At 40.4% G+C, this 12,403-nt stretch overlaps 1 protein-coding gene across 1 annotated transcript; it reads left to right on the top strand.

The window, feature by feature from the left end:
* Positions 1-905: 905 nt before the first annotated feature.
* Positions 906-11,298, top strand: LOC139475451 (toll-like receptor 4). The gene is made up of 4 exons (XM_071258661.1): positions 906-1,170; positions 1,399-1,680; positions 3,161-3,328; positions 8,631-11,298. Exons 1-4 carry the CDS (start codon positions 906-908, stop codon positions 11,165-11,167), a joined length of 3,252 nt encoding a protein of 1,083 aa, XP_071114762.1. The 3' UTR covers positions 11,168-11,298.
* Positions 11,299-12,403: the final 1,105 nt, after the last annotated feature.

Here is a 12,403-nt window from a genome sequence, read left to right as displayed (position 1 = left end):
GGTTGCGAGCTGCAGTAATATCAATGAGTGGCACGTTCAAGTAGTTCAACATGCTTGCAGTGTTTGGCAGTGTGTAAAATGTAGAATAGAGATGAATATGTAAACAGTGACAGTTCAATGGGGCAAAATGTGGGCAAAGGACAACAACCTGAATAAATAATGGGATCGGGAGTGGCTAAAACGTTCGTCGCGCCAACGGCCAAGGTTCGTGAAGATCCGGTTAGAAATGGTCTTCAGCAAGCAATGCGTTTCGTAAAAGGCGAATGTGCTTGTAAGACTAATATAACGAGATCGGGTGGTCAGGCTGGCTGACTTGGTTGATTCCTATCATCGTTTCCCAATTGCATAGATCAATGCTCATGATGTCAACCAGTGGATTGTCTGGTCCAGACTCGATTATTTACAGATCGTCATCATATAGCTGGAGTCTTGCTGAGTGTGACGTTAAACAACAAACAAACAAACATTTCCTGGCCATGTCACAGACACAGGTTATAACAGCAGGATATACTAGATAAACACGAAACGATATTCACTCACACTTATCTGACTGTGGTACATTTAACAAGTAAATCATGAATACAATTTGTAAAGGTCAATAGCGACTGACACCAGGTAATATTATGAAAGAAGTCTTTTGAGTGTGTAATGAATGCAAAGGGTAGATCCGTGTTTACAAAGTAGCACACAAAGTAGCCTTTGTGCTCAGTCAAGTGTGTCTAGTGGCCCTTTATGCAAGGAAGCAAAGGTTTGTGAGTGAGTGTTAGAGTTTAATGTTACGCTGCAATATCACGACAGAGTGAGTGAGTGAGTGAGTGAGTGAGTATGGTTTTACGCCGCTTTTAGCAATATTCCAGCAATATCACGGCGGGGGACACCAGAAATGGACTTCACACATTGTACCCATGGCGGGAATCGAACCAGCAGCAGCAGCAGCAGCAGCAGGAAGTAAACAGTTATCTACAAATACCACAACAGCAGCAAGTAAACAGTTATCTACAACCACCATCTCCCATGCAGCAGCAGCAGCAGCATGTCAACAGTTATATACCACCACCACAGCAGCCACAGCAACGGGTAAACAGTTATATACCACCACCACAGCAGCAGCAGCACCACCACCACCACCAAGTAAAGAGTTATCTACCACCACCACAGCAGCAGCAACAGGTAAACAGTTACATACCATCACAGCAGCAACAACAAGTAAACAGTTATCTACCACCACCACCGCAGCAGCAACAGCACCACCACCACCACCACCAAGTAAACAGTTATCTACCACCCCCACAGCAGCAGCAACAGGTAAACAGTTATCTACCACCACCACCGCAGCAGCAACAGCACCACCACCACCACCACCACCACCAAGTAAACAGTTATCTACCACCCCCACAGCAGCAGCAACAGGTAAACAGTTATATATCACCACCACAGCAGCAGCAACAGGTAAACAGTTATATACCACCACATCAGCAACAGCAAGTAAACAGTTATCTACCACCACCACCACAGCAGCAGCAACAGGTAAACAGTTAAATACCACCACAGCAGCAACAGCAAGTAAACAGTTATCTACCACCACCACAGCAGCAGCAACAGGTAAACAGTTATCTACCACCACCACCGCAGCAACAGCAAGTAAAGAGTTATCTACCACCACCACAGCAGCAGCAACAGGTAAACAGTTATCTACCACCACCACCGCAGCAGCAGTGCACCAACACAATTATCACCACAAACGAAACGAGAGACATTCAAGTATTCACTTCCATTAATTGCTGTCATTGTAGGCCCAAGTGGAAGTGGAAGGACCATGTTGGTTTACAAAATACTTTTGAATGGATCCATAAAACCATCACCCAACAATATCGTATGGTGTTATACTGGATGGCAGCCGCTGTATGAATAAGTCAGTAAAAAATACCCCATGTGAAGTTAGTAAAATGTATCCCTTTTAATCTACGGCATGACAGTTACTTTGATGCACGAAATAACAATGCACAGTAATACAGAGTGCGACAACACGAGTGTGGTGTTATTTTAGAAAATACTCATGATCTCCATCGTCATGTACGGACACGGTGTCCTGAAAACAGAGACCAACCTCTAAGGAAACGACCTAAACTAGACTTTCCTGTTACTGATTCTGATATTCTCTGGCGCTCGGCATTAAGGGGCTAAAACAAGGACTGGTCGGCTCGGAGTCAGTATACTGTGTCTGATCATGAGTGGGGTATTCCTGTTAAACTGAGGCATGGTATCTCAGTGTGCTAGCACTATAAATCGGCATCAGTCCGGACTAGTACAAGCAGCCACATACAGACACACACAAACACACACACACACACACACAAACACACACACACACACACACACACACACACACACACACACACACACACACACACACACACACACACACACACACACACATACACGTGCATGCACGTCGCTCTATAAGTGCAATAATCTTGGACGCGACGTTAAACCCAATTTCACCTCACCTATAATTAGCGTTGTGGTTTTCTTTCCCATTATATAAAAGTGAATACAGTGTTGGGTTCAAAGCGCAGACCCCTTCCATGACACTTCCACCTGACTCGTCTATAAATTTAGTAAGGACTTTAGCATTGACGTTTGAGCAGAGAGGATGGGTGGGGTCATAACTGCTGATGTCGAAGTGTTCATTGTGCTCTTCCATATCTGAATAGAGGTCTGCTGCCAAAACTACATTTGAAGCTTTCAAAATTTTCGATTGTGATTTTACAGCAGTCCACTTGTTTCTCAATCAACCAGTGTATGCTGAACTTTCGTCTTTATATTTATCAATGATAGTCATGTATGATTTCTATTACCAGTTTATAAGAGAAATGTATGTCAACAGTTTTCAGTTACTGTTTACATACACCGACTCTGTGTTATGGGATCCAAACTTCAGACCTGTTTGCAGAGATGCAGAGATGAAAGAGCACGCTCAGCTTTTCAACTGCAGCATTTACGACCCCATCCATCCTCTTTACTCAATCACTGCCGCTGTTTTCCTATTTCTAACTCCTACAGACACGCTCTTTCCTTTGCCAATCTCATCGACCAATCAGAATATCTAAGGTTTGGTTGATGTAGGGCTCTCATACGCCTTTCATCAAATGATAACTAGATAATGGAGGGTATGTGAACGAACACCGTACTGGTAGGCACAGTCGTGGTGCAGTTTCGGAAAATGATTTTGTCCAATGGGCGAGTTGGGCTTCACGTCGCTATCAGCAACATTCCAGCAATATCACGGAGGGGGACATCGGTCATTCACACATGGATTCTGTACAAGGTTGGGAGGTGAACTAGGCAAAGAAAACTTCTCGTGGCATGGGTTAACTGGCATGCGTTCAATAGGCCGAGGCGCTTTCTTAGCGCTGACTGAGCGCTCTCCGCGGGTGCACGGGTGTTATCGAATGATCTGGTAACTGCCGCCGGCAGAGGGCGCGGTTTTCAAAATGGCGTTGCAAACTCAATTTAGCGATATTGTTGAACATTGTGTACGTGAAGTATTATTGTTTAGAATAAAGATACGATAAACTTTCCGTTAGTTAGACGGTCACCGATCAGACAACAAAACTCTATTTTATGGCATTATCGTGATATACGTCGACCCAACTCATGTAATTCCACCGACTTATTTAACATTGGAAAATCAAAATATAGACTAGATTGTCAGTGACACTTGACAATGAATGAGATTTCTCAGTTCGCTGTACGAGTCACAAATTTGTGGTAGATGGGCTGGTTGGGGATCAGATATCAGCTCGCTATATCCGTTAGTTCGCTGTAGAGAGTTCGTTATGTACGTACATTTTATATGATAATATATAGGAGATAAATCGTGAATTTTGTTGCACCCGTTTGTTCGCTTTATCCGTGTTCGTTATATCCGTGTCGTACTGTATTTACAAACCTACTGTGGTAAATAAAATAAAGTCGAATTGCAATAGGTACATAAAGACTTCTGGTTCTGCATTGAAGTTATCGAAGATGTGGATTTAAGAACCCAAATAGAATCTTATTTCTTAAAACTGCATTCCAGGTATTTTATTTACCAGTTATTTGGGTAAAACATAATGGTTTGATGTTTATATTCATATATATTTAATTTCAGTATATTCTGGACAATAAATGAAGGGGAATAAAATAAATACATGGGGTAAGACATGTCACTATATTGCCAAAACGGCAAGAACAAAGTCTCATAAATCACCAAAAATAATTAATTACCTATAGGGTTAGAAACAAATCGAGTTACTAAAAATCGTATGTGCACTTGCCCGTGAAGAGATCACCCGTTTAATAAACATACAGCTGTATTACACATTGTGTAATACCAAAACGCGTACTTATGTACTCTCGGAACACGTTTCGCGAACAAATATTGAAAGCTCTCAACATCCCTTGGCTTATTCAACGACATTGCGTGTGGAATTGAGTTGAGAGGAGCTTATGCACACTCGATTACCCCAGCAACCTTGTTGCTGGGCTGACGTCACACTGCACTGTTTCACTGATGGGTCTTGCAACAAAATTCAACCAATTACGTCATCTGGTATTGTGACGTTATTGTAAACTTTGAAGTGCAAGGTCCGTTCCACAAGGCGATCGTATTGTAGCGCAACGACAGTCGTTAGTCTGTTAAAGTATGTGAGTTGCGATAGTCTTAGCCCTACGATAATTTTGTGAATTCTAAAGGTGAACCGTTGTATGGTATTAAATTCATACGTTTCAACTTTTGACGTGTTTAAAATATTATTCTGTTAAACTCAATTGGACTATGCCATGGATCGTGTAGGTGTCAGCCTATTCATACTCAACAGTATAATTCTAAAAATGTTATAAATGGCAAGTAATAAATAAAATACTAAACTCGCTCCCGTGTGAAACCAATTTTATTAAACTCGTGAATAGTTGTGGTATCTGAATCGCTTTCGCTCGTCAGATACAACTATTCACTCGTTTAATAATATTGGTATTACACGGGAGCCCGTTTAGTATTCTATATGTATGTCATCCGGGCGGCATTGTTATCGTCTTTCAAATTTTATTCTGACACTAGAAATGACGTCATAGCTGAAGACTGTTGACGTCATTTGACAATTGTGGTTTTCTAAGACGGCGGTCGTGATCAGTGCATTTCTCTAAAAGAAAGCTCAGATGGATTAAGAAATAATAGGTAACAAAGAAGTTATTCCACTCGCATGTTTGTCATACTGATTTTACGAAACTCTTCTAAGAATAAATGTATTACCCTCGCACTCGTTCGGGAAAAACAATATTTCCTGGGGTGTGTTTTTTTAGTCATCACTTGGGGATTCCTGGTTATGTTTATTGACCAAAAGTAATCTATGCATGCATATTGTATGATTCAACTAAATGGATCGGTGACTTGGTGGATCGTGTTTTAGTGTACCCCGACGGCCATTCGTCACCACTTGCCCCTTTCAGTAACCTCACTGCTTGTCCCCGAATAACACAAGTTGGTCACGAATGCCCCGAAGGCATGGGACGTTGTCCAAATCAACCACTGGTAAAGTTGTCAGGGACAAAATCGATTATTTACAGGCCACCCTGATATTGCTGGAATATTGTAACTGAAGTAAAATAAAAAACAATTCGCAATGTTTTCGATTTATGTAAGAGAAGATAGACACCTATGAAAATATCTCAATTTACGTTTCCAGTTTCGACAAATGAAGGTTTATATCGCATAATAATACATGTCAAATGTTTACAAAAAGAAATCATATGAGTGTTATTGGGACAAAACTGCAACTTCATACCAAATTTTATTATACATGTATCTTGTTCACAAACAGACGCATGAAAAGGATTTTTTCTGTACTAAAATTAACATGGGTTGCAAGGGAAAATACTCCGGGCTGCGAGGGGCTTCAAAATGCAGCTAAAACAATTGGAATGGCCTGGTTTTAACAAGTGAAAAGTCTTCCAATAAATGTATTTACTTATGTGGTGGTATCAAATTCACCACTGAGTGCATGTATGTCTAACAAGTTGTTCCATGTCGAAAATGTAATGTTCACAGGCCCCGCATTTGTCCAAGTCCGCCATCTTTGTCCCCCGGCGTGCCTCCTTCTCAGTATGCGTGGAGGCGCTAGAAAGCGCTCTCAGCGTGCGTTCCGTTCATTAGGAAGGTGAAGGTGCACCTATTGAATGCACCTCTGCAGGCACACAATCACCTTTAGAAATATGTAGGTCAATGTGCTCCTGATCAGAGACGCGTATAATCCAGGTTTTAGTTTCATTGTGATATACCGTTTATGTGGTGCATGGGTTGCTTTGAGTTGTAACTTCGGCAGGTGGAAGTCACCTTGGAACGTCATTCTTCACAGTCTTCCGGTATTTTATCGGTAAGTATCGATCAAAATTATTTTTAATATAATATTTTAATATAAACGATTCACTTGATCCCTTCGATTAGCTGCTGGATTTGTTTGTGACGAGTGCCATCGATGAGGCGGGACACGCTTACCTCTCCGCAAACGCCTGGCATCATCACCATTTAATAGTGTGAATTAAAAATGCCATTTAGAAAGTGCTAAATGAAGCCATCAAAGCTTTAATAAAAATGAAAGTCCGACAACTGGTAATCTAGATGAAGTACTTTGTATGTATCCCTTTGACAAGTCTTAGTGTAAATTGGCACGTCTCCCACGACGTACACAAAGTACGTGATCTAGGCTACCAGTTGTCGGATTTCCATTTGTGTCTCTTATGAATATGGAAAAGGTCGTTCGGCTTTTCTTAACTTTCCACTTATCAGGGTCAGGTTAATACAATTAAGATGTGAGATATTATGTGTATACTCGTGTCAGTAGTTCCGTCTTTTCCGCCACCGTTTCCTTAATTCCCAAGTTAATTCATTGCTACTACTACTACTACTACTACTACTACTACTACTACTACTACTACTACTACTACCACCACTGCTACTACTGAAGCCGCGTCATTTCATACACTTAGTGAATGTCCAAAAATAGTAAGAAAAAGAAACATATTTTATTAATGTGTCACATGTTATATAAATCGGTGCATGAGAACTCAATAAAATACACGATAAAACATCCGCCCAAAAGGACGATGAACCTCAAGTTACACTATACCACATACATACAAAAGAGAATGGTATCATTATTACACTACAAAGAGCTTTACACATTTGTCATTACTAAGTAAGAATGTAACCTGGTCAATGTGCGACAGAAGACTATAAAATGGATTTACAGTCAATACATCTTTCTATAAATCATATAGGCCAGAATAGAATGGACAACTGATCAGAAAATGAACTTCGTCTTCAATGGAGTCACTGTCACATAGTGAGTGAGTTGGTTTTAACGCCGCTTTTAACAGTATTCCAAATATATCACGTCGTGTTAGCTTTATGTGGGAGGAAAGCCCGAAGTGATGCAGGTCTCAGACGTTTACAAATTCGGTCAAACCCACGAGCACGGGTATGGTGTTGACAAACCTAGAAACATGAAGGGGGAACAAGGATTCGAGCCCACAATCACAGGTTTCTGGCGTGCCCAAGGGACGCAACTCTGCACAGCGAATCGCGGCGCCTGAGATGACTTGTGATTTCAGTCACATAAGAATTGGATGAAACAGAAGATACTTTTATGGGCTGGGAGATAAAGTAGATTAGGAGACATTAATTAACAGTGTTACCAAGCTTGATGTGTTCTGTGCTTACTGACTTTTATGCAGTGTACTAATCCATCAGTTAATGGTTAACGAAACTGCACATTTACAACATCCACCTTGAATTTTGTAATCGCATTACGGGACTTTTTCTGTTTATTAAACCGTTTGATTACCGTGGCCACAACTAATGTCAACTTATGCCTTATTAGTAACAACATTGACGATTCCGTCAGTTGTCTACTCCGGGTATGATCCTTGACAGGCATTCGTTGAATGGAATAGGACCAAGACCTGCAAGTGGTTGATGGTACCCATAAGGAAAAGCTACATACATTGAGTCACATACATTCTGTTTCATACAAAAGTTAAAAACATTAATTGCTATTTTTTTTATTCATAATGTCGAGATCAAACGTCGGTTCACAACAACGAATGCAATGCTATTTAAGGATTTTCTTTTAGATTTGCTATTGATTGATCCCTTGCAGACTATCCGAAGAGCTTTTATGCATAACAAGATAGACCATACAGTACAAAGAGGCTGCAGCCAAGTACACATATCATGATCAGCCAATGAAAAGATTTGTCACGTATCGCTGCACCGTTGAACCGGTAGCTTTAGGCTACGCTCTAAATAGTTTTGTTTTGGAATCCGATTAGGAGATTGTGATTTCAGCAGTTTCACTTGGGCATTTGAATACTTAATGTTATCGATATTTGCAACAAAATCTCAATCAATTTACTTCCACGTTAACCCTTTTTAATATGTTTTCAAAGCTTGGATCGTATGTTCATGACTTCAGTTACTGGATGGTCTGATTCTGATTCGATTATTTACAGGCATCCATGATATAGCTGGAATATTGTAATTTTAAACAAATCTCACATACTCACCTATCTCATGTATGTTCTCATTGCAGGAGCAATGGCCTACGTATACAGTCTAAGACTTGTCGTCTTGCAGTGTTGGATATATTACCTACATGCAGCGGTGACAACATTCTGCACACCTACATTTGATGGTCGGTACGGAGGAACGTTACTGAACTGTAGTGGGCTTCATCTAAAGTCCGTGCCTGTAAATCAGGGACGTAATGTCACCAGCCTCGACTTGAGAAACAACCAGCTGCAGTCTCTGGATAACAACAGCTTTATTTCATACCCAAACCTGAAAGGTCTCCAGTTGGACAACAACGTCATAGATCACATGGATTCGGGGGCTTTTTCTGGGATACGGGGCCTCGAGACACTAAGTATGAAATCGAATAAATTAAGAATGGACACCAATACCTATCCAGATGACATCTTTGTCCCCCTAATAAATGTAAAGGAACTGCACTTGAAAGGGAACGATGCATATGCCGTGGGTTTTACAATGATATATCCTGACAAGGCATTCAGCAAACTTGTGAACCTTCGGTATTTATCCCTGGATAGCTCAGCAAAGGTAGTATTTAAAAGTGGATTTGAGAAACTGATAAATCTTCGAACTCTTGTGCTTGGATCAAGTTCATTATATAATGATAAAGAAAACAGATGTTTTCTGAAGAAAATAGCAAATGACACATTTAGTTCATTTCGATCAACAAATCTCTCTACTCTTATATTGGATCTATGTAATCTTGTACATATTGAAACCTATGCATTTGAACCATTGCATAATTTATCGATTCTTTCGATGGAAGCTGTTAATTGGTTAAATCCTACTGCGGCATTCAAGTCATTGGCTGGTTTACGAGGAAGAAATATGACGCTCCTGAACATGCGCCACGTGTTTGTCTCAGGGCAAATGACACAGCATGACCTGGCTATGACAATGCTAACAAAGGAGACAGTACAACACTTGGGTGATATTTGTGTTGAAATGGTTGACATAAGCGATAATCAAATTTACTATATAGAAACCGCAGGACTTTTCGATTCTCTTTTTTCGACTTGCATCAAGCACTTTGATTTATCAGATAACAGGCTCATTGGACGACTATCAATGTTTGACATACATAAATTTTCGAATTTGGTTTACATGGATATCTCAGTGCATGTGACGACTCAAAATAGATTTACATCCTCTGGCCTCTTGTCCTCGTCTTTAAGTCGTACTCCAGATGGACATATTAACGTAAAGCTCCCTAAAACCATGCAGGTGTTCAATATGAGTAACCTAGGCACAGTAGGAGAAGTGAATGCAGGTATTCGTTGCTCCAACTGCACCAGTTTGCGTGTGCTTGATATATCATTTTTAGAAATGAATTCATTTAACAATCCGTTGTTGGGCTTTGAGCATCTCTCAGAAATAAATCTGTCGGGTAATGATATTAGAAATATTATGGGAACATTTTTTGATACTTTTAGTGGGTTACGAATTCTTAAGTTGAATTATGTGAATGCTGACGGTCTTTTCCTCACAACAAAAGGCAAGTCACTGTTTAAGAAGCTAAAAAATCTCCAAAACATACATCTTACACATTCATCAATAGACTTTTTGCCAAATGACATATTTTCCGAAAACTCTGATCTCAAACACATCAAGCTATCTAATAACAATTTCAAAGATATACCTTTCGATCTCTCTCACTGTCCCAAATTGTCCTCACTTGATATGGCTTACAATTCTATTTCTACTCTAACTCCTCCCGAACGCGATATGCTGCAAACATTGTTTCAGAACAATAACATGTCATTGTACCTTCACGGCAATATATTAGCGTGCGGCTGTAGCAGCATAGATTTTATTGAGTGGTTGCACAGTGCCCCCCTGAACCTTGACAGGGATGAATACGAATGTGTTGCTGAGAATGGAAGTCTTACGACGACACTGACTGTGTTCCTCAATAGAACAATGGTTTGGAGAAAATGCATTGGTAAACTCCTACTCTCTGTGACTTTGACAATTACAATGTTACTAGGCTTTGTACTGGTCTCGTCGATTCTTGTTCATATGAACTGGACAAAGGTGCAACGATACATAATTAAAACATTTGGCCTTGTTAATGAAGAACCGCTGGCGAAAAGAGAGGATTTCCATTATGATGCGTACATTGGGAGTTCGGAAACGGACTGGATCTACGTATACGGGGAAATGAGAGACATGTTGGAAGTAAGGTTTGGATTACGTCTTTTCTTGCATCATCGAGATACTGTGCCTGGTGGAAATATCGCTGAAGACATCATTAACGGGATACATTCTAGCTGGAGAACAGTCCTTGTCATATCTCAGGACTTTCTGGACGGAGACGAGGACGGGTGGACAAAATTCATCACTCGACGGAGTGTTTGTGCTTGCAACAACATGGACAATAGGATCATTGTCCTTCTTTTAGGCGATGTGAATATTGGGGATTTACCAGAGGACTTACTGGAAGTGGTGCCGGAAGAACACATACTGGAGGTGGAGGAAGACTGTGACGCTTTTAACCCTGTGTATGAACAAATAAGAATGTTAATCATGAACAGATAATTGAATACCCTGGTAATGTTTATGGATTCACCTGGACTGACGGTTTCAGGTGCGTTTCTTTTGTGTATTTGTTTCTGCTTGTCTTGGGTATGCGTTGATTTTATGAGCATTCAGGATTTCAAAATTAGTTGTATGACATCATAAATTGACCAGATATGATATATTCAAGGATAAATTGTAAGAGTTGTTACATTCTCTAATCCATAGTGATTTCCTTTCCAATAAAGGAGACATGTAATTTTATTACAATTTTTAACGGATGTGATCAATCTGCACCAAGATGTATGACTAGAGGGAACATCTCGAGTTTCTTATCGTGAATTTCCCCTTCATATCGCGCAAAATACTTACGTACTCCAGAGCATGTACATTTTATTCAAATGTCATTGAAACACATTTTGTTGGCCTGTATCGGGTGGTCTGGCTTGGTGACTTTGGTGATAGTGTGGTATGGTGCCCTGACGACGTGGATCATTGCTTATGATACCAATCACTGTCTTGTCTGGTCGTCGTAAGGCAGCATTATTAATAAAGCCGAGTGCGGCATAAGGCAACACGCAAACATTGATTTTTCCGAACCGAGCCTGATTATTTTCTGATTATTATTTTTTGGCTTTTGAATTAATCCGATTGACAATTCACTCAAATGTGTCCACCTTTATGCAAGTTTGAAATTGATATCTGAAGAAATCATATCAAAAGTGATGAACATTGCTTAGTTAACCTGAAGCTACAGTGCCCTTTTGCTTATTAGGTGTTGGCGGCGATATCAGCGGCACTGTAATGTGTGCGAGTGTCTGGGTTGAGATAGTGTCTTGGCTGCTGCCTGACGTTCTCAAACGAGTGAGAGTTGGTCCACGCCATCTGAGAGTTTCCTACCCTACGCGACGAATGGCACAGGCGTGAGATGATGTACAGTTTGTATAAACAAATCCCACTCATTCTACCTATGTTATTATTGTGCCAGTGCATCGGAATCACCTTATGGATGAAACATCCCTGCACGTTTACATACCCTGTGCTTGCATCAGGATTTGAGAATACCTTCCATAAATGTAGAATACGCTACATGATATACAGTTGTTGTGACTGGTGGATGATTTCGACGCAAATTTAAAAAAGAATAGTATCAATAAAGTATCACAAAACGCCAATCGTTAATCACCACTTTTGTCCTGAAAGTAGATCAGAACTATACATATCTCTATAGTTTCATGGACCGGCAAATGTGATTTT

The sequence above is a fragment of the Haliotis cracherodii genome, unplaced genomic scaffold (assembly GCF_022045235.1).
Source record: "Haliotis cracherodii isolate W230 unplaced genomic scaffold, xgHalCrac1.p SCAF_3, whole genome shotgun sequence".
Lineage (NCBI taxonomy): Eukaryota > Metazoa > Mollusca > Gastropoda > Lepetellida > Haliotidae > Haliotis > Haliotis cracherodii.
This window is presented reverse-complemented; position numbering and strand designations above follow the sequence as displayed.